Raw genomic sequence first — 23,338 nt, 5'->3', positions numbered from 1 at the left:
GAGCTGCAGGCGAAAGCTTGGACAAACATGCTCTAAAGTCTTTTTTCTTGGCAGATCTATATCAGAAAGACAGGCGCTTATTTCCTGTGAACCGTCACTCAGTGTACATAAAACTTCAGAGGGTCAACCTAGGAAGTGATCGCGGACAGAGATGAATGGACGCGGGGTCTAGGTGGAATTGTGAATAAAGCTGAGTTTGACAGCTGAGCGTGTCAGTTTTGTGTTCGCTGGCCTCGCAGCAGCTCGATGGAGCCCGCGACTTCCTGCCTGAAGTGACGGTGGGTAACGGGCAGCAGCGGCAGCCAGACTTCGCTCCAGCTGACACACAAACCACTTTGTGAGGCTGTTGAGAAAAACTCTCATACAGCCCCTCAGGGAGCCACAAAATGCCTTTTTTTTACACATGAGGTGGGCCTGCCCAGCTGTTAGCAGCTTTTAATGTGTAATATCACTGCATCTTGCTAGTCTAGGAAAGCCAAGTGGCAGCTTTTTTTCTTTCGCAATTCATTTTACAGTCAGAAAGGTACAGTACGTGCTGCTGAAAACATCTTACACTTCCGATGTTTAGTCAAGATGGCGGCATGTGATGGTGGTAAGTGTCATCACTGCACATTCAGTATTGAGTGTACAGCATCTGTGTACTGACCATATGGGAGGCCGTGCGTTTCCCATCTAGGCCTTCAGTGATGTCCGACTTCAAGGATTACCTCTCAAAATACCATAATTTATGTCACCACATGACCATCCATCATCCATCATCTTCCGCTTATCCATGCATCCTCAAGAACCCTGCCGAGAGTATAGAGCTGGTCCACAGTTCCACGACCAGGACGAAAACCACACTGTTCCTCCTGAATCCGAGGTTCGACTATCCGACGTAGCCTCCTCTCCAGTACACCTGAATAAACCTTACCGGGAAGGCTGAGGAGTGTGATCCCACGATAGTTGGAACACACCCTCCGGTCCCCCTTCTTAAAGAGAGGAACCACCACCCCGGTCTGCCAATCCAGAGGTACCGCCCCCGATGTCCACGCGATGCTGCAAAGTCTTGTCAACCAAGACAGCCCCACAGCATCCAGAGCCTTAAGGAACTCCGGGCGGATCTCGTCCACCCCTGGGGCCTTGCCACCGAGGAGCTTTTTAACTACCTCAGCGACCTCAGCCCCAGAAATAGGAGAGACCACCACAGATTCCCCAGGCACTGCTTCCTCATAGGAAGACGTGTTGGTGGGATTGAGGAGGTCTTCGAAGTATTCCTTCCACCTATCCACAACATCCGCAGTCGAGGTCAGCAGAACACCATCCGCACCATACACGGTGTTGATAGTGCACTGCTTCCCCTTCCTGAGGTGGCGGACGGTGGTCCAGAATCGCTTCGAAGCCGTCCGGAAGTCGTTTTCCATGGCTTCCCCGATTTCTTCCCATGTCCGAGTTTTTGCCTCTGCGACCGCTGAAGCTGCACACCGCTTGGCCTGTCGGTACCTGTCCACTGCCTCCGGAGTCCTATGAGCCAAAAGGACCCGATAGGACTCCTTCTTCAGCTTGACGGCATCCCTCACCGCTGGTGTCCACCAAGGGGTTTTAGGATTGCCGCCCCGACAGGCACCAACTACCTTGCGGCCACAGCTCCGATCTGCCGCCTCGACAATAGAGGTGCGGAACATGGTCCACTCGGACTCAATGTCCAGCACCTCCCTCGTGACATGTTCAAAGTTCTTCCGGAGGTGGGAATTGAAACTTTGTCTGACAGGAGACTCTGCCAGATGTTCCCAGCAGACCCTCACAATGCGTTTGGGCCTCCCAGGTCTGTCCGGCATCCTCCCCCACCATCGCAGCCAACTCACCACCAGGTGGTGATCGGTAGAAAGCTCCGCCCCTCTCTTCACCCGAGTGTCCATAACATGAGGCCGCAAATCCGATGACACAACTACAAAGTCGATCATGGCCTAGGGTGTCCTGGTGCCAAGTGCACATATGGACACCCTTATGTTTGAACATGGTGTTTGTTATGGACAAACTGTGACGAGCACAAAAGTCCAATAACAAAACACCACTCGGGTTCAGATCCGGGCGGCCATTCTTCCCAATCACGCCTCTCCAGGTTTCACTGTCGTTGCCAACGTGAGCGTTGAAGTCTCCCAGTAGGACAAGGGAATCACCCGGGGGAGCACTTTCCAGTACTCCCTCGAGCGTTCCCAAAAAGGGTGGGTACTCTGAACTGCCGTTTGGTGCATAAGCACAAACAACAGTCAGGACCCGCCCCCCCGCCCGAAGGCGGAGGGAGGCTACCCTTTCGTCCACCGGGTTGAACTCCAACGTACAGGCTTTGAGCCGGGGGGAAACAAGAATTGCCACCCCAGCCCGTCGCCTCTCACTGCCGGCAACGCCAGAGTGGAAGAGGGTCCAATCCCTCTCGAGAGAAGTGGTTCCAGAGCCCTTGCTGTGCGTCGAAGTGAGTCCGACTATATCCAGCCGGAATTTCTCGACTTCGCGCACTAGCTCAGGCTCTTTCCCCCCCAGTGACGTGACGTTCCACGTCCCAAGAGCTAGCTTCTGTAGCCGAGGATCGGACCGCCAAGTGCCCTGCCTTCGGCTGTCGCCCAGCTCACAATGCACCCGACCTCTATGGCCCCTGCTATGGGTGGTGAGCCCATTGGAGGGGGGACCCACGTTGCCTCTTCGGGCTGTGCCCAGCCGGGCCCCATGGGAACAGGCCCGGCCACCAGGCGCTCGCCATCGTGCCCCACCTCCGGGCCCACCACATGACCATTGCTGGATAAATACTATACAGGAACACATTTACGCCCTACTGAACAAAACGGGTTATTTTCTGACGCATTTAAAAAACAATTAAAACGCATCAGCAAATTAAACAAATCTTATGTGGTAAGGTCAAAATTAAAATTGCAAAAAACATATTAAATCCCTCCGGGTACTCCGGCTTCCTCCCACCTCCAAATACATGCACCAGGGGAAAGGTTGATTGGCAACACTAAATTGGTCCTAGTGTGTGAATGTTGTCTGTCTATCTGTGTTGGCCCTGCGATGAGGTGGCGACTTGTCCAGGGTTTACGCCGCCTTCCGCTCGAATACAGCTGAAATAGGCTCCAGCACCCCCCGCGACCGAAAAAGGGACAAGCGGTAAAACATGGATGGATGGATGGATATTAAAAGTGAAAACATTTAATTTTTGAAGTCATATTTTGTAGCACATATTCGACGCCGTATAAGTTGGTGGTACCCCTCGTCTTTGACTTATTTGAGTGGAAATGGCGGGAATTTCCCCATTTCACCGCCAGAACAGCTGAGCTACCTTCCGGGGTTGAGCGACATTGTCTAAAAAGATGTAGTTTCTCCCTCACCTCCCAGGGGGTGATCAAGGGTGATGGGTCAAATGCAGAGAATAATTTCCCCACACCTAGTGTGTGTGTGACAATCATTGGTACTTTAACTTTAACTTTAAATATCCTTCTTGAAAATGGCCTTGCAAATATATATCTGCCACCTAGGGCTGGGCCATATCACAATACACAATATATATCTCGATATGTTGCCTTAGCCTTGAATTAACACTTGATACATATAATTACAGCAGTATGATGATTCTATATGTCTACATTAAAACATTTTTTTCATACTACATAAATACATGCTCATTTTAAACTTTCATCCAAAGAGGGAAATCGTAACTAATTCAATTGACCAAAACTGTATTTATTAAACAGTTATTAAGCAGTGGCACAAAAATTCATGTCATATCAAAACAGAAAGTGCAAGATTGTCAGAGATAATTTAAAACAAGCGCTAAGTGCACTTTTGTGTATGATGTCACTAAGATGACATATCAAAACAACACTAAATTAAAGTGCACTTTTTGTACAAAACGCCACTACAATCGTTTAAAACTAATAAAGTGCACTTTTGTGCATGATGTCACACAAGATATTTCAATAACTGTCAAATAAAAATGAGCTGTATAATAGGAAATCAAATAGTGTTCGTCCTTCGATATGTTATAGATTGCTGCTGACATTATCTCCTTTAGTTGTTGTCAATTTTTTTCATATGGTGTTGATCACACTAAATTGACCCTAGTGTGTGAATGTGAGTGTGAATGTTGTCTGTCTATCTGTGTTGGCCCTGGTGGCGACTTGTCTAGGGTGTACCCCGTTTTCCGCCCGATTGTAGCTGAGATAGGCACCAGCGCCCCCCGTGAGCCCAAAGGGAATAAGCAGTAAAAAATGGATGGATGGATGGATGGATGGTGTTGATCTGGAAATGTTTGCTTCGGTATTTTGATGGTGTGGGCGTGTGGCACCGAACGGAGATCTTTATTCTCTAGCAGGTGACTTTTCAAATGATGCTACACATTAGCAGTAATGCTGCTTTTTGTAGCAACACTTTTTCCCCACACTTGACAAATTACGGTTGTCTGTTCAACATATTCCCACTTTTTATTCCCACTTTTACTACCGCGAGGGCGTATACGTATGTGACGTATGTAAGAAGGTGTGCTTGCTGTCTGTGAGAAGGACAGACAAGAAAGAGTGGGAAGAGCCTGTAGTGTAATGCCAGCAGCTAAAAGCAACTGCTTGAGAACGTATACTCGAAAATCAAAATATAGTCATTTTCTATATCGCAAAGAGACAAACCCGCGATATATCTGCCACCTAATTAACGTTTTGTTCTCCTTCTCTGCTATCTCAGGGCAACACTTCCTCCTTCCTGCTAAATTGAAACTTGTGATTGAAATTTCACTTTGGAATGACAAGTTAGTGTCCAATCAAAGTCTCATTAACATCAGGCTATTTAGATAGGCTATTGTCAAAAAGTTTTGATCTGATTGGCTATCGCAACTGTCTATTAAAGGCCTACTGAAATGAGATTTTCTTATTTAAACGGGGATAGCAGGTCCATTCTATGTGTCATACTTGATAATTTCGCGATATTGCCATATTTTTGCTGAAAGGATTTAGTAGAGAACATCCACGATAAAGTTCGCAACTTTTGGTGTTAAGAGAAATGCCCTGCCTCTACCGGAAGTCGCAGACGATGACGTCACACGTGTGGGGGCTCCTCACATATTCATATTGTTTTTAATGGGAGCCTCCAACGAAAAGTGCTATTCGGACCGAGAAAACGACAATTTCCCCATTAATTTGAGCGAGGATGAAAGATTCGTGTTTGAGGATATTGATAACGACGGACTAAAAAAAAAAAAAAAAGATAAAATAAATAAATAAATAAAAATAAAAAAACGCGATTGCATTGGGACAGATTCCGATGTTTTTAAACACATTTACTAGGATAATTCTGGGAAATCCCTTATCTTTCTATTGTGTTGCTAGTGTTTTAGTAGGTTAAATATGACCTGATGGTCGGAAGGGTGTCTCCACGGGTGTCTTGACGCGCAGTGTCTCAGGGGAGTCGGCGGCAGCTATGGACGGCACAAGCTCAGCTTTTCTCCGGTAAGAACTGACTTTTTAACCACAATTTTCTCACCGAAACCTGCTGGTTGACATTTGGTAGGGATCCATGTTGGCTTGACCGCGCTCTGATCCATAGGAAAGTTTCACCTCCAGGAATTTTAAACAAGGAATCACCGTGTGTTTGTGTGGCTAATGGCAAAAGCTTCCCAACTACATCTTTCTACTGTGACTTCTCCAATATTAATTGAACAAATTGCAAAGAAATCAGCAACACAGATCTCCAAAAATACTGTGTAATTATGCCGTTAAAGCAGACGACTTTTAGTTGTGTGTGTGTGCAGCGCTCATATTTCCTTAAAACCCGTGACGTCTTGCGTACACGTCATTATTACATGACGTTTTCAAGACGAAACTCCAGGGAAATTTAAAATTGTAATTTAGTAAACTAAAAAGGCCGTATTGGCATGTGTTGCAATGTTAATATTTCATCATTGATATATAAACTATCCGACTGCGTGGTGGGTAGTAGTGGGTTTCAGTAGGCCTTTAACTCTATGTGTTCTCAAATTCATACGCTAACGGTCCTGGTGAGTATCCAATCACAAGATGCGTAAAACATTCACATTCAATGCGAGGCCAGTTAGATGGCCTTACTGACAACAACTCGTGATTTGATTGGCAATCGCAATTTTCTATCCACTCTATGTCCCCATTCACTTACAGTGCAGGGACGCCCGCATTGTTAATTTTGAAGGCCTCAGGCAGATTTGGTACAGCCTGGCAACATAAGCTAGCTGAATTCTGATTGGATACTAACTAAAACAAAACAACAGCACTTGAACGAGCATAATATGACATGAAGAGAATATGATTACTTTTAAATATTTAGGGAAAGTAAATAAAAAAATAATTTTATCTTTAATTATGTTTATGATTTCTGGTTATCTTAGGCCAGCGGAAGAGGCCTTGCTGGCCCTGACAGCCCACCACTGTTGTGTACCTGTACCGGTCGGTGACGCATTTGCATTAACATTAACATCGGCAAAGGAATAGATCCCAAGAGGAGAGCAAAAACAGATGGAAAACGAAACGGAAGGGGCGGGGGTAGGTGCTGTGTGTGTGTGCTCTTGGAAGAGGCGCTGCTGAATGGAGGTAGTCTTCTTCTCTGCTGTGAAATAAGTCGGCTTTGGCCTCTGTTTGCGGAAAAGTCTTCTTTATTTAACAATTTATAACGGGCCGTGGTACAAAGCCGGCTTCCTAAATCTCTTCAATATGAGCAAGTACAAAATGAGTGAATTAATTGTTCGTACACAAAGACATGGTTCGAACACAAAGGCATATTTGGTGCGATCTAAAAGTTCGTAAATAAAGAGGTTTGTAAATCGAGGTTTGACTGTTTGCTGAAGACTGCTCCTATAGAGAGAGTTTTACCTATGTCGATGTAGCTCTCGCTGCAGGTTTTGTGGTCTGTATGTGTGTGTGGCGGAAACAGCAGAGTGCGGAAAGGTGACTCAAAGAACAAGGAGAAAGAGAGCAAAGGGCCCAAAGAGGACAAGGGAAACTGTCAAATGTGTGAGATCATTTAAAAGTGGAAAAACACAGACAGCGTGGTGAAATGTTTGCACTGTCAAATGGAGCTGGTATTTCCCAATGAGCCAACATTTCCAAAACTCATCATGCATATTTAAGAGCAGAAGACAAGAAAAAACAAGGTAAAACGTCTATTTTGGCAGCTAACACCGTTTTATATGTTTGACTTGCATAATAAATATTTTAGTCAAAGTTTTGTGTGTTAATGCAAACGAGTTGTTCGTCCAAAAATCAAAGACCACTCCTCCATTTAATACCTTTTCAAATGTGTTTGTGTTAAAATGTTAAATACATTGTCACTCAACGTGTCATATTTTATCAGAACGTCTTTGTGTTCAGTTTAGTTCTCGGTTATCTATTACCTGGTTTTAGGCCATAGAGTTTTTCTGTTACTTTTTAACTTTTGAAATATAGACACTATATCAGACCTGGGCAGATTAAGGCCCAGGGGCCACATGCGGCCCCTTAAGCTTTTCAATCTGACCCGCCGGGCATTCACAAATATTTTTTTTAGATCTTTAAGATGGAAACTGTAGCTGCTATTATGATATACAGTGATTTTTTCCAATTACCGTAAGTCTTGAACTATACAAAGCATTTCAATGTTTGGAATCTGCCCTTTTGCATGATATACTAGTTACTATGGTAATCTAAGTCCCAGCAGCTCAGTTAAGGCATCAAGCAGTGTGGGTGGGGAGCGTTTCCATAGAGTGTTTCCAGACCGGCCAGCCTGAAATGCGGGTGTCAGGGACAGACGCGGAAGAAGATTTTTACACCAAAGTTCTAAAGCTTGGTGATATACTGTATCAGATATATCATATTGTAGGTGGGGTTTTTTGTTTACCCTTCGCGTTGATATTTCACTGTTTGTTGCATTTTAGTTACATTTCGCTTGATTGTAAAGTATGTCGATCGAGAGGGGGTATGATCTTCATATGTTGTCAATATTCAGTGTGTTATCGTTCACAGTTAAAATTGTAAATCCCAGATTCTTTATTTTCGTGTACAAACCCTGTTTCCATATGAGTTGGGAAATTGTGTTAGATGTAAATATAAACGGAATACAATGATTTGCAAATATTTTTCAACCAATATTCAGTTGAATATGCTACAAAGCCAACGTATTTGATGTTCAAATTGATTAACATTTTTTTTTTTTGCAAATAATCATTAACTTTAGAATTTGATGCCAGTAACACGTGACAAAGAAGTAGGGAAAGGTGGCAATAAATACTGATAAAGTTGAGGAATGCTTATCAAACACTTATTTGGAACATCCCACAGGTGTGCAGGCTAATTGGGAACAGGTGGGTGCCATGATTGGGTATAAAAACAGGTTCCCAAAAAATGCTCAGTCTTTCACAAGAAAAGATGGGGCGAGGTACACCCCTTTGTCCACAACTGCGTGAGCAAATAGTCAAAGAGTTTAAGAACAACGTTTCTCAAAGTTAAAGTTAAGTTAAGTAACAATGATTGTCACACACATACTAGATGTGGCGAGATTATTCTCTGCATTTGACCCATCACCCTAAGTGCAATTGCAAGAAATTTAGGGATTTCAACATCTACGGTCCATAATATCATCAAAAGGTTGAGAGAATCTGGAGAATTCCCTCCACATAAGTGGCATGGCCAGAAACCAACTTGGAATGACCGTGACCTACGATCCCTCAGACGGCACTGTATCAAAAACCGACATCAATCTCTAAAGGATATCACCACATGGGCTCAGGAACACTCTAGAAAACCACTGTCATTAAATACAGTTTGTCGCTACATATGTAAGAGCAAGTTAAAGCTCTACTATACAAAGTGAAAGTCATTCATCAACAACATCCATATTCAACATCGTGTCATCCGGACCAAAGGGGAAGCGAACCATACACACTGTTATCGACGCAAAGTTCAAAAGCCAGCATCTGTGATGGTATGGGGGTGCATTAGTGCCCAAGGCATGGGTAACTTAGACATCTGTGAAGGCACAATTAATGCTGAAATGTACATACAGGTTTCGGAACAATATATGCTGCCATCTAAGTGCCATCTTTTTCATGGACGCCCCTGCTTATTTCAGCAAGACAAAGCCAAGCCACATTCAGCACGTGTTACAACAGCGTGGCTTCGTAAAAAAAGAATGCGGGTACTTTCCTGGCCCGCCTGCAGTCCAGACCTGTCTCCCATCGAAAATGTGTGGCGCATTATGAAGCGTGAAATACGACAGCGGAGACCCCGAACTGTTTTACGACTGAAGCTCTACATAAAACAAGAATGGGAAAGAAATCCACTTTCAAAGCTTCAACAATTAGTTTCATCAGTTCCCAAAAGTTTATTGAGTGTTGTTAAAAGAAAAGGTGATGTAACACAGTGGTGAACATGCCCTTTCCCAACTACTTTGGCACGTGTTGCAGCCATGAATTTCTAAGTTAATTATTATTTGCAAATATCTTGTCTTTGTAGTGCATTCAACTGAATATGGGTTGAAAAGGATTTGCAAATCATTGTTTTCCGTTTATATTTACATGTAACACAATTTCCCAAGGGGGTTTGTACATTCTGGTTGTCTCATTCATTAGAACATTTACAATTCCATTCCGTTTTCTGAGGCGGTGTGTCATAACATTTTTTTTAGCATTCAATTACAGATTAATCACATCCGTTGTGTCCTGAGCAAGACACTTCACCCTTGCTCCCAATGGGTGCTGGTTGGCGCCTTGCATGGCAGCTCCCTCCATCAGTGTGTGAATGTGTGTGTCAATGGGTAAATGTGGAAGTAGTGTCAAAGCGCTTTGAGTTCCTTGAAGGTAGAAAAGCGCTATACAAGTACAACCCATTTATCATTTATTTATTATTGTGAGGTTTTGTATTAGTACTCCTAAAAATAGATTGCCCAGCCCAGAGACACATTTTTGTCTCTAAATTTGGCCCCGCGACCCAGGCCTGCAATATATTGTAATGGTCCTTGGGTTAAAAAAATGCTATTTCAAAGTTATGTGCATTCATAAGAAGAATGAATGATGAGGAAAAGTCCTTGTTATCAAGGCCACAAAAGTGTTTTATCTGAATACTCGAGCAAATTACTCAATAATTGACTTGATTACTCCAATCAAGTAATCTGCATAGGGCTGAAGCCCTAGTCAGTACGCGAGTGCACAAGTAAGCAGCGGTCAGTGTGGCGATGTTCATTGCTTGGCTAAGTGGACTTGAGGGTGTCTAAGCCCCTCTGACCAATCCCTCTTAGTCGCACCTCACTTAGCGACAAATCTCACTTATAACCGCCCTTGTGTTCTGCCAACACTTCCAAAGCGCCTCAGATCACTTTCCACTGTCATAAGGGTTACATCACCGTTCCCTCCTCCAGGTTCTGTAAATGATGTCCTGTCAGGCTTTCCTCACCCGGTCCTCCCCTTTTGGCTGGAATATTAGGCCACCGTCCAACCCCAGGAGGCGCACTGTGGACGGCACACCACTGGGCTCGGGCTGCCCTTTTGCGTGGCCTTGAAGGCCCACAGCTGGGCAGGGCAGGCGGGGGCCACACTGGGCAGGCGGCGGGAAGCATGGCCATAGGCCCGGTCTGGGCAGTGTGCATCCATGCTAGCAGCTGTCATCTTCCTCGCCTTCCTGCGTGCTCCCCTTCCGCTGCTTCTCTGCCTTCTCATGTCTATTTTTAGAGCTGGCGGAGTTCTACCTTCTAAAACGGGAAAACGTGCTGTAGAATGGGGAGGTGTGCTGTTTTGTCTCCCTACGACGTAGCGCGGTCGTTTCCCCGCTAAAGCCGCAAACAAACGCATCCCCGGGAGCGTGCGTCTCCGTGCGCCACCTCGAGGGAAATAGTTGATTGAAAGTTTTGGTTCAGACCCAAAAATAACAAACAGTTTTCGGAGTGCCGCAGTTCCACGGTTTTGCTCCGCTAAGATTTTTTTTATTGCCAGTCTGAGACTATGTTTACATTGCAGGACAAAGTGGAACATATCTGATTTTTTTTTACGCTGATTTTTTCCCCCGGCTGACTGTTGATTACAAGTAAAATGTGATGGTAATCAGACTCCAGTATAAACGCACGCGGGCCCCAATGTGGCCTCGATGTCACTTACATGCTCAGTTTCATAAAGTGAAAAAAAAGGAATTTGACCTGATTCCTTATATGAACAATATAATGCTACTATTACTTGGCAAAATAAAAGTCACCAAACCTTAAAAGTGTGTATTTTTTTCACATTAAAATAAATTTACAATGAAAGAAAGGATGCATATAGTGTATTATATTTGGTAAGATAGGGGTTAGTGCGTCTGCCTCACAATACGAAGTTCCTGCAGTCCTGGGTTCAAATCCAGGCTTGGGATCTTTCTGTGTGGAGTTTGCATGTTCTCCCCGTGAATGCGTGGGTTCCCTCCAGGTACTCCGGCTTCCTCCCACCTCCAAAGACATGCACCTGGGGATAGGTTGATTGGCAACACTAAATTGGCCCTAGTGTGTGAATGTGAGTGTGAATGTTGTCTGTCTGTTGTCTGTTGTGGGTTCTTCCGAGGATGTTGTAGTCGTAATGATTTGTGCAGTCCTTTGAGACATTTGTGATTTGGGGCTATATAAATAAACATTGATTGATTGATTGATCTGTGTTGGCCCTGCGATGAGGTGGCGACTTGTCCAGGGTGTACCCCGCCTTCCGCCCGATTGTAGCTGAGATAGGCGCCAGCGCCCCCCGCGACCCCGAAAGGGAATAAGCGGTAGAAATGGATGGGGATGGATGGATGTAATCTTTTTATTGCTGTTAAGAGAGGGCGCCATTCAGACCTCAGTGTCGATCTACTGTATTTTAGCTAGCTTTGTTTTTCAAATCATATACGGAAAAAAAAAGTATGCAATGTACGTAACATGTACGCGTATGCGTCATTTCCGTTCCTTCCAAAATCGCTTTGTCTCAGCAATCAAAGTATGTAAATATATGTAAATGGTTTTCCAAGATGGCGGCGCCCGGAAGGCCTGCGACATTGAGGAGCTCTTGCTAAATATGGAACATTTGGCAGAAATACCGGACAATTCTACAAACTTTATGGCTGGCTCACATCGTGGTCACTCCGTGATCACGTACGACCGCCAGACACTTCTGGATGTGGACATATCGGGCCGTTTTGGACTGATAGACGCGTGCTTGCTAGACCTGCTAACTAGCACGGGAATACTTCGCTGGCTACATCCAGCGGCCTGTGAAGCAGCGGAGTATAGGAACAGCGGGGGCCGTCTACGGAGCAGACGCCACCGGTCTGATCGGAAACGCGGATGCCGAGCGGGGCTAAAAACAAAGCAGAAGGCTAATCCCCACAGAACACCACTTCCCTCCATCCTGAAGCCGGATTTAAATGGAAGATGCGAGACTACTGGTCTGGGTAAGGAGTTAGAACAAGTTTTTTCTGCTTTGATTGTTTCAGAGTTGGACATGTGTTCTACTGAGGTGGCAAACTGTGATGCGTGCAGTTTATCAAAGCAACAAACAAACAATCGGAACATGCGTTACAATCGGAACATGCGTTCTACTGAGTTGGCAAACTATGATGCGTGCAGTTTATCAAAGCAACAAACAAACAATCGGAAAATTCCCGTCGTATCAATTCCTAGATATGGTCGTAATTATACTAAATGCACTGGGCATAATAAACACAACATTATTAATATTGCTACTACGGATAATTTGATCAAAAATTCCCTAAAACAGCCCACTACCTATAATATAGTTATTTTAAACATAAGATCATTGTCTCCCAAAACGTTGTTAGTTTTGGGAGACAAAAACAAAAAGTGCCGGAGTGAGAAGAGGTTTTAAAGCGCATGCTTACTTTTACCGCATGCCTTTGGTAAGCGCAGGAGTGAGAAGAGGTTTTAAATTAATTAGCGCCCCGGCGGCAATTTAAGGAAATACGGCATATATATACAGTATATACTGTATATGTATATATATATAGTTGCGGGTACTATAAAAGGAGCGTTGTTTCTTGCATTTAGCGTGGCGGGAGAAGAAACTTGAGCTGAGTAACTTTCTTTTTTTTTTATCACTGTTACACACTATATTGCACACTTTAAAGGAGGGGCGGTATAGCTCAGTTGGGAGAGCGGCTGTGCCAGCAACTTGAGGGTTCCAGGTTTGAGCCCCGCTTCTGCCATCCTAGTCACTGCTGTTGTGTCCTTGGGCAAGACACTTTACCCACCTGCTCCCAGTGCCACCCACACTGGTTTAAAAATGTAACTTAGATATTGGGTTTTTACTATGTAAAACACTTTGAGTCACTAGAGAAAAGCGCTATATAAATATACTTCATTTCACTTTGGACGTCACTGAACGCTTTGTTGAGCACTATTGGTTTTGGACACTTCAACTACATGCTGTCTACTGACGAACCGAGCAAGTTTTCTTTTGTACATTCTACCGCTATATCCAATCAATCACGTCATGGCAGCCTTACTGGCGAAACAGGAAGTACTAAACCCAGCTTTTTACTTTCGAGCCACAGGCCGATTTAAAGTCACTATAACCATTTTACTTTACATATTTTTTTACGTTTAAAAAAACTACAAATTTTAAGGTGTGGCAACTTTTATTTTATTTTCTAGTAATAGTAGCCTTCCTTGTTCATTTACGGATACCGGTGAGCTGCTTTTCTTTTAACTTTATCGAACTGCACATGCAAGTGACGTCACATTGGGGCCTGTGCGCGTTTCCACTGGAGTCTGATCAAGCTCACATTTTACTTGTAGTCTAAACCAGTGGTTCTCAAATGTGGGTACGCGTACCCCTGGGGGTACTTGAAGATATGCCAAGGGGTACATGAGATTTTTTTTTAAATATTCTAAAAATAGCAACAATTCAAAAATCCTTTAGAAATATATTTATTGAATAATACTTCAACCAAATATGACTGTAAGTTCATAAACTGTGAAAGGAAATGCAACAATGCAATATTCAAAATTGACAGCTGGATTATTTGTGGACATGTTCCATAAATATTGATGTTAAAGATTTATTTTTTCGTAAAGAAATGTTTGGAATAAAGTTCCTTAAATCAGGGTACATCATTCAAAAAAGGTTGAGAACCACTGGTCTAAACAGTAAGCTGGAAAAAAAAGTCTTAATTGTAGACCAAAGCAGGAATAGTTTACCTGACTCCCCCAAAACACAAAATCATTTAGCATCTTGCGAAGTCTTCTGCCCCATGGGCTGATGCTTTTTTATTTTTTACGTGCCCTAACTTGTGGGAATGCAAAGGTACACCAATTAAATACGAGGTACAGCCTTTCTGCAAAGCTGCCAAATCCTGCGGCGTCTTCCTGTAAATAAATGATCTACACACCAACAAGCCCAGGACAAGGAGGAGGAATGTCTCTTTGTTCCCCGAAGGGCGCACACTTTAATTAATCGTCTCGCATGACAGGGCCCAATGATGGCTGATGGATTTTAATGTGAAATCAAAAGTTACTTTTCTTTTTTTTTGGGCAAAGTAAGATTCAGATGGTGGTCAGGAATTAGTCACTGACGACGCCCACTCATCATCCTCACCTGCCAAAGAGGCTGTCATCGTCCAAACTTTTTGGATATTTGGTCGAGGGCCGAAAACCGACTGCATGTAAAGTAGCATTCAATTCAACAATCAATTCTAAATAATTCAATTCAAAATTTTTTTTAATTTTTTTCAAACTGTCCTGACCAACCACTCAGGCAAAACATATTGTTAATGTAGATGCCTATATCTGCTGTACAGATTTACTTTAGAAAAGACAAATGTTATTAATACATGTACATATATAGATGTATATATGTATAAATATATATATATATGTATGTGTATATATATATATATATATATATATATGTATATATATATATATATATATATATATGTATATATATATATGTATATATATATATTTATATATATATATATATATATATATATATATAAACCTATACATCATTAAGAATTAATATATTTGGATATGACTATATCAAAGTTGGAATCATACCTTGTTTACTACCGTAATGACCGCCTCAAAGTTTTGGAATCAATCAGAAATACCAAGCAGCTAAAATGTGGCAAACATGGATATGTGTGCAGAGTTTTTAGCATTTTTCCCATCAGGCTTTGTAATGGATGTATGGGTGTAATGTATGGGTGTAATTTAACTTTTTTTTTTTTTGGTGCATGGAAGTTTTTATAATATTCACAAAGTTCATTGAGCAGGTTGTGTTATGTTTGATCATGTCTCTTGACATTTTGTGTTTGTGGGATTTTTTTTTTGCACCATGACTAGGGAAGCTTGTTTGTGTTGGGTCATATAAATCAATGCTGCACATGGTCACATTCAGTGCATTGCTAATTGTCATTAACCTAAATCACTCATAATAGTATTACTCCATATTTAAATATTCAGCGGGCTGCAGTCGACCCGTGGGCTTTAGTTTTGGACACCCCTGCATAGCGTGTCCTAACCATGGCGTTTTTTTGCCTTAGCTTGTACCGAACAAAAAGCGCTGAGTCTGACCAAACTTCTCCCTCCGTCATCCTCCCTCTCGCCCGTCCCACGCCGCACTCTGGATGCCGAGGATGGGCCGTCGCTGGCCGACCCTCGTAAGGAAGCCCATTAGGGAGCCCATCAATATTTCATCACTGCTCACTCAGAAGTAGCGCAGTTGGAGAAGTTTCCAGGCCAGAGCCATTAAGGGGCGGACGTCGATACGTCATGGCGGCCATCGCCCCCCTCCACCTCGCACAACTTCCTCCTCCTCTCAGGAGAAGTCATCTGAGAAGCTTTCTGGAGACGGCGCTTGTTTCCGCTCCGTCGACATGAAACAAATCATTAACCATTAGGTGAACCCCATTACTGTCCAGCATGATCACGTCTTGTTGGGACTTCTGTCTCCAGTTAACACGTCGGACAAAAGTGCTAAGCAGCATAACTGCCTCATTTTTGGGACCAGTCTGGCGCGGGAACAGCAACCTAACATGTTGTCTCGCGCCTTCCTAGTCAAACTGTTTCATTTTAATGCGCCGAATAAAAAGCCTGGAATTAATTAACTGGCCCTTCTTCACCCACTGCTTTAAATATTGCTGACATTTTAACGAGTTTTCCCACAGCTTGCCCTTGCTTGTCTTTGGAACGAAAGAGAGAAAAAAATGTGTGTGTTTATTTTTGTTTTTTTTTGCAAGAGGAAGTTGTGCGAAAGCTCGGTCAGCACGGTTCGCCCGTGGCGACGCGAGCAACACCTCCCGATCCCTGGGACGAATGCGGGGCTGTGCCAAGTCATGGCACTCATGTCATCCCTTTGAGGATTTCACCTTAATAAAATCACTCCTTGCATGTCTTTTAAACTAGCGGATTTTTAAGCTATTTTTAAGAAAATAGCTCAGTGGTTGTCAAACTTTAAGTATAAGTACCACCTCAGTAAACACTTGGATCTCCAAGTACCACCATAATGACAACATTAAAATACAGTCATGTAGTAGGCCTAAGTAATCATTAAAAACAAGGAAGAGATTTAATATAACACAATTTAAAAATGTTGGCCACTGTAATATTACATAAAGTTTGAACAGTAACACTGTCTTTGAATTTAGGAAAATTTAATTGACAAGATATTTTGGACAATACTTCATGTTTTTAATATTTTTCTAAATTGTATTTATATTTTAACAGACTTAGTCCTATCCTATGTTGTGTTCCAAATGTACCGTAAATTCTGGACTATAAGCCACTTTTTTTTTCCACTTTGAACACCGAGCTTATAAAACTGTGTGGATAATTTTTTTTTTTTGCTTCTCAGTAGAAAAACTACAAATAGCAAATACGCTTAGAAGGTATTTTATTGTTTGTGCATTGGCACCATCATTTGGATGTGTTCTCTCACTGCAGAGATGTAGCGTGCTGTTCAGTTTTTTAGCCGTCCATAGCATTTAATTTATAACTCCAAGCAACGTTTGTAAGTGTTACAATATAACTAAAACAATTCATACTTACTAACCATCCCATGCGTGATGTCTCTAGGAGTGTCTTCATGCATATTTGCACGTGCAATTGTGATGTAATGGCGCTAGCGTCATTAGCATTACCAAAATAGCTAACAAGAATACAAGTATTATTAACCTAACACAACACTCTTTTTGTATTGTTTCAGTTTCGCAAATTCCTCCGTAAATTCAAAATGTCACCGTGGAGTTATTGAGTCTGTTGAGATGATTGGAGAGCTCGCTTCCACAGCTAGGTGGGTCCATGATGAGGACTTCTGTTTTGTTTGATTAGCCGTTTTACTGCCGTGTTACAGACGCCGTTTCGAAACAATTAAGATTTGTAAATGAATATTTAAGCAATTTTTCATTTTGCAACATGTATATCTCTGACTTATAGTCTGGTGCGGCTGATATACGGATATTTTTTTGCCCCTAAAAATTTGTGGGTGCGGTTTTATGCCTCTATAGTCCAGAAATGACAGTAGTTTATTCAATGTTTAACAGATGTTGTGGTTTCCCCATGTTCTTGAAGTCATTATTGTGATGTGTTCCGCGTGTTGATTGGCCGGAAGACTGGGAAAGGGCAGACGCATTCGGTTCCGCGTGTCGAGTGATAGAAAATAGTGTTGTGTCATTCGCGAACGATTCGTTCAAATGAACAAATCTTTTGAGTGAACGTACTGAACCAAATCACTTCATGAACTGATTCGTTCCTTTCTCAGTTCAATTGAGCTCCGCCGCGACCATGCTGGTATGAGTAGAACTGGCGCATTCTGTGACTCACAGAACCCTCGATGTCGGCGAACGACACAGCCAGCCACTCATCAGGGGGGCGGGGGGAGGGACTGAGCAAACGATTCGTTCACTGTGGATCAACGACATGAATCACTCAGTGAACGACAACACTCTCACTCTCTGCTCTGCTTGCCCCAATGCCGCGAGTGATTCTCCTCCCGTCGCGGGGATATGTTTCATGCCATTGGCATCCGTTCTCCATTCATTCACCAAGCTAACGGCTAATGTTGACTCAAGCCACATGAAAACAAACACACACACTGGCCCCGTCCCCATTATTTCAACACATAAAATTTGTATTGCATATTTAAGTTGATATTTCCATTTTTATATTTTTATATGTAAGCTACAGAAATTGTAGTTTTTATGTTGGCATTTCCGGCAGTTGGTTTAATATTTGTTTTGTTTTATTTAAAGTAGCCTATTTATTTTCTTTTTGTTTGCACATTTAAGTTGATATTTTCTTTGTTATATTTTTAAACGTAGGCTACAGAACATTTAGTTTTTATGTTGGCATTTCTGGCTCCTAATTTATTTGTTTTATTTTGAAGGTATTTATTTTCTTTTTGTTTGCATATTTAAGTTTACATTTTCTTTGCTACAGAACATTTACTTTTTATGTTGGCATTTGTTAAGGGTTTCTTAATTTAATATTAGTTTTTGCAGAGAGCGATTGACGTCTGTCGCCCTCTGGCCCACTGAACTGTAGCGGAGTGATTCAGGCTCGCTTCACGAACCTACAAGAACTGACTGGTTGTCGCTGAGGACGTGAATTACGTTCACGCTGCACTCACTCACTCATTCAGAATCAGGACTCGCGATACGTGAACCTACTAACACAGAGAACTGACTGTGTCGCGGAGGAGGACGTCACATTGAGGCTCTCGTTCAGTCAATGTGTTCATTGGGTGCTGAGGGCTTGTGTCGTTCGCGAACTGACACACACCGAGATCTGCCGCTGGGGAAGCTGTTACTGACTGACTCATGGTTTGCCGACCTGCACACAGAACTGCTGCTGCAGAAGTGATTCGGTGAACAAATTTTTTGAACGAATAATTTTAAAGGCCTACTGAAATGTGATTTTCTTATTTAAACGGGGATAGCAGGTCCATTCTATTTGTCATACTTGATCATTCCGCGATATTGCCATATCTTTGCTGAAAGGATTTAGTAGAGAACATCCACGATAAAGTTCGCAACTTTCGGTGCTAAGAGAAATGCCCTGCCTCTACCGGAAGTCGCAGACGATGACGTCACATGTTTGATGGCTCCTCACATATTCACATTGTTTTTAATGGGAGCCTCCAACAAAAAGTGCTATTCGGACAGAGAAAACGCCAATTTCCCCATTAACTTGAGCGAGGATGAAAGATTTGTGTTTGAGGATAATGATAGTGACGGACTAGAAAAAAAAAACACGATTGCATTGGGACGTATTCCAATGTTTTTAGACACATTTACTAGGCTAATTTTGGGAAATCCCTTATCTTTCTATTGTGTTGCTAGTGTTTTAGTGAGTTTAATATTACATGATAGTCGGAAGGGTGTCTCCACTGTTGTCTTGACTCGCAGTGTCTCAGGGGAGTCGACGGCAGCTATGGACGGCACAAGCTCAGCTTTTCTCCGGTAAGAACTGACTTTTTAACCACAATGTTCTCACCGAAACCTGCTGGTTGACATGTGGTCGGGATCCATGTTCTCTTGACCATGCTGTGATCCATAGGAAAGTTTCACCTCCAGGAATTTTAAACAAGGAATCACTGTGCGTTTGTGTGGCTAATGGCCAAAGCTTCCCAACTCCATCTTTCTACTGTGACTTCTCCAATATTAACTGAACAAATTGCAAAAGATTCAGCAACACAGATGTCCAAAAAACAGTATAATTATGCCGTTAAAGCAGACGACATTTAGCTGTGTGTGTGCGCAGCACTCATACTTCCTAAAAACCCGTGACGTCTTGCGTACACGTCATCATTACACGACATTTCGAAGACGAAACTCCCGGGAAATTTAAAATTGTAATTTAGTCAACTAAAAAGGCGTATTGTCATGTGTTGCAAGGTGGGTAGTAGTGGGTTTCAGTAGGCCTGTAAGGAACTGATTCCAGTGATTCAGTCCAGTCAAAAGAACTGCTGATCCCATCACTAATAGAAAAGAAGTAGTGAGACGGTTCGTTTTTCATTTTGGTGTCGACTACGGCCTACAGTAGTCGGTTTGTGATGACGTCCATTGAATGCTGAAAAATCTTTGATAACGGTTAAAGTCATGTCATTTTAATATTCGTACCATTGGTGGTAATAACGATTTTTAAGCGAGCCTGCGTAAACGGCGCAAAACTTGTCCCCCCCACAACAAACCGGAGGGTCAACTCACCAGGGTGCAGAACCTCTCGGGCGGGTTCCCGCACGTGATCCCGGGCGGGTCCACCTTGATCCTCATATGGTCTTTCATGGCCGCCGCTTTGGGCTGGCAGGCGTAGTGCTCCCACACGGAGCCGTCATCCGTGCTCACCAGGGACTTGCACAGTTCGTACTGGCCCAGGCTGGAGGCCAAGCAGTGCACCAGCAGCAGGGCGGCCTGAAGGAGCATGGCAGGCGGGCTGGGGGCGCCTGTCCGGCGCGGGGCGAGGGGGCCACGGAGCTCAGCGGGGGGGCGACGGGCATGAAGCGGGGATTCCTACGGACGAATGCTTCTTAGGGGTCCGCCGACGGAGGGACACGTCGCTCCTCTTCTAGTCTGGATGGAGGTCTTCCTGAGGCTAATGGGCAAAAGCGGGCACAGAACTCGACCGGGACAGGCGCGGGTGTGTGTCTGAATCATAGTGTTGCTCTTGGGGCGCCTCAAAGGTCCCAAGGACTCACTGCCTGTCCGTCCTGGTGGGACACAAGACAAGTTTGAACATCTTCATCCTCTGGAATAAAGTTAGGAAACGGGGTCCGTCCACACAGCTGGAGACAGGTACCGTAATGCACGGCAAAGTGCGCAATCAAAAAAAAAAGTCAACACTTCTTCATTTTGTGAGAATGAAAGCAAGTGTGGATGTGGAAATGATGGCGTGGACGTCACTTACTCGAAGAGCGCATCCCTGGGACAGCTCAGCACTTTTCTTCGCCGGAGTGTACACAACTCCCCCCCGGCCCCACGCCTCCCTTCAAAGACCCCCGTCCCCGGTCCGTCCGCTCTCGTCCTCGCCGCCCGTCATCCTCCTCCTCTTCCTCCACGTCCCGCCGGACACTTTCTCGTCGTTCTTGTCCTCACTCAAGAGTCTACCCGCAGGGGTCCGGGTAGACAAGTCCTCGGGTGTGAAAAGTAGCAAAAAGGTGCACTTTGGCGCCCACCCCCGTCGTCCTCGTCCTGACGCTTCCTCTCCCCCTCCTCTTCCTCGTCCTGCTGGTCTTCCTAGCGAGCGCCGTTTCAGACGGGATGCTGGAGGACGGAAAGAAGGAGAGACCTCTTCCTCTCTCTCTCTCTCTCTCTCTCTCTCTCTCTCTCTCTCTCTCGTTAATGCTCAGCCTAAATCCTTCCTCTATCGCTTCCAATCACCATCTCAGCTTTGTATCTGCTTCGCTCCTGCCGCCCTCAGCAGGGGCGGTGCTACTCGCCTCCCCGCCGCCTGGACCCGCCGTACGAGCCCCCACCCCTTTCCTCTCTCTTTCAGAATGTGCAGCTCATCTTCACATCTCCTAAAATTGACAGGAACAAGAAAAAAAGAGAACATATAAGCACAGGGTTACGATTACGGCATGAAATTTAAAAAAAATATATATGTGTTATTAAAGGCCTACTGAAACCCACTACTACCCACCACACAGTCTGATAGTTTATATATCAATGATGAAATATTAACATTGCAACACATGCCAATACGGCCTTTTTAGTTTACTAAATTGCAATGTTAAATTTCCCGGGAGTTTCGTCCTGAAAACGTTGTGTAATGATGACGTGTACGCAAGACGTCACACACACAGCTAAAAGTCGTCTGCTTTAACGGCATAACTACACAGTATTTTGGAGATCTGTGTTGCTGAATCCTTTGCAATTTGTTCAATTAATATTGGAGAAGTCACAGTAGAAAGATGGAGTTGGGAAGCTTTAGCCTTTAGCCACACAAACACACGGTGATTCCTTGTTTAAAATTCCTGGAGGTGAAACTTTCCTATGGATCAGAGCGCGGTCAAGAGAACATGGATCCCGACCACATGTCAACCAGCAGGTTTCGGTGAGAAAATTGTGGTTAAAAAGTCAGTTCTTACCGGAGAAAAGCTGAGCTTGTGCCGTCCATAGCTGCCGTCGACTCCCCTGAGACACTGCATGTCAAGACTCCCGTGGAGACACCCTTCCGACTATCAGGTACTATTAAACTCGCTAAAACACTAGCAACACAATAAAAAGATAAGGGATTTCCCAGAATTAACCAATTAAATGTGTCTAAAAACATCGTAATCCGTCCAAATGCAGTCGCGTTTTTTGTTTTTTTCTAGTCCGTCGCTATCAATATCCTCAAACACGAAACCGTTTAAATAAGAAATCCCATGTATCCCTAACTCTTCCGGGCTACATTATACACCCCCGCTAGCACCAAACTCCGCTCCCCCAACCCCGCCCACCTCAACCAACGCACGAGAAGGGGGGTGGGGGGGCGGGGCCTTGTGCTAGCGGGGGTATAATGTAGCATGGGATGCTGGGTATTTGTTCTGTTGTGTTTATGTTGTGTTACAGTGCGGTTGTTCTCCCGAAATGTGTTTGTCATTCTTGTTTGGTGTGGGTTCACAGTGTGGCGCATATTAGTAAGAGTCTTAAAGTTGTTTAAACGGGCACTCTCAGTGTGACTTGTATGGCTGTTGAACAAGTATGCCTTGCAGTCGTGTATGTGTGTCTGCGGAAGCCACGTACATCATGCAACTGGGCTGGCAAGCTGTTTGTACATGTTGTAGAGGGCGTTAAAGCAGTGCCTTCATAGTCCGCCCTTATTATTGTTGTTTGGGTGAAAATCAGCAGATATTTGCGAGAATAGTTGCTCTGAGGATTCGGGAGCCTCCCGGAAAATTTGGGAGGGTTGGGAAGCGTAATGCTGTCAAGCGACATTCATATAAAACTCGCGGGCCGCACTGACATTAAATTTTCCTACTAAGGTGCGGGCCGCGTGTCTGAGACCCCTGGTTTATACATAGCACAAAGCAAAAAAAAAGCTCTGTATGCAGTGTTATTTCATTTTAAATTTCAAAAGAGTTTTGTGGCTCCCATGATTTTCTTTATTTCGTGAAACGGGTCAAAGTGGCTCTTTGGGTGGTAAAGGTTGCCGTCCCCTGATATATACTGTATATACAAACCCCGTTTCCATATGAGTCGGAAAATTGTGTTAAATGTAAATATAAACGGAATGCAATGATTTGCGGCGTCGTCAGTAATGCGGACGTTGTATCGATCCGTTCTGGTGAAGAAGGAGCTGAGCCGGAAGGCAAAGCTCTCAATTTACCGGTCGATCTACGTTTCCATCCTCACCTATGGTCATGAGCTTTGGGTTATGGTCG

At 43.9% G+C, this 23,338-nt stretch overlaps 1 protein-coding gene across 13 annotated transcripts in view; it reads right to left on the bottom strand.

Annotated features, from left to right (window-relative positions):
• The window catches only part of ntng2b (netrin g2b), a 224,972-nt gene extending 203,611 nt beyond the window's left edge, over positions 1–21,361 (bottom strand). For 6 of the 13 annotated variants that reach the window (XM_061908247.1, XM_061908248.1, XM_061908244.1 and 3 more), the window contains exon 1: positions 20,181–21,358. In XM_061908247.1, the coding sequence (XP_061764231.1) occupies positions 20,181–20,396 (216 nt within the window). In that variant the 5' untranslated portion in view covers positions 20,397–21,358. Of the gene's footprint in view, positions 1–20,180 lie in introns of all 13 variants that reach the window. The other 7 variants (XM_061908251.1, XM_061908253.1, XM_061908252.1 and 4 more) reach the window with 4 other exon arrangements.
• Between the last annotated feature and the right edge of the window lie 1,977 nt (positions 21,362–23,338).

Source organism: Nerophis ophidion, linkage group LG08, assembly GCF_033978795.1.
Source record: "Nerophis ophidion isolate RoL-2023_Sa linkage group LG08, RoL_Noph_v1.0, whole genome shotgun sequence".
NCBI classification, from domain to species: domain Eukaryota; kingdom Metazoa; phylum Chordata; class Actinopteri; order Syngnathiformes; family Syngnathidae; genus Nerophis; species Nerophis ophidion.
The sequence above is the reverse complement of the archived record's forward strand: the minus strand, read 5'-3'. Positions and strand labels throughout refer to the sequence as shown.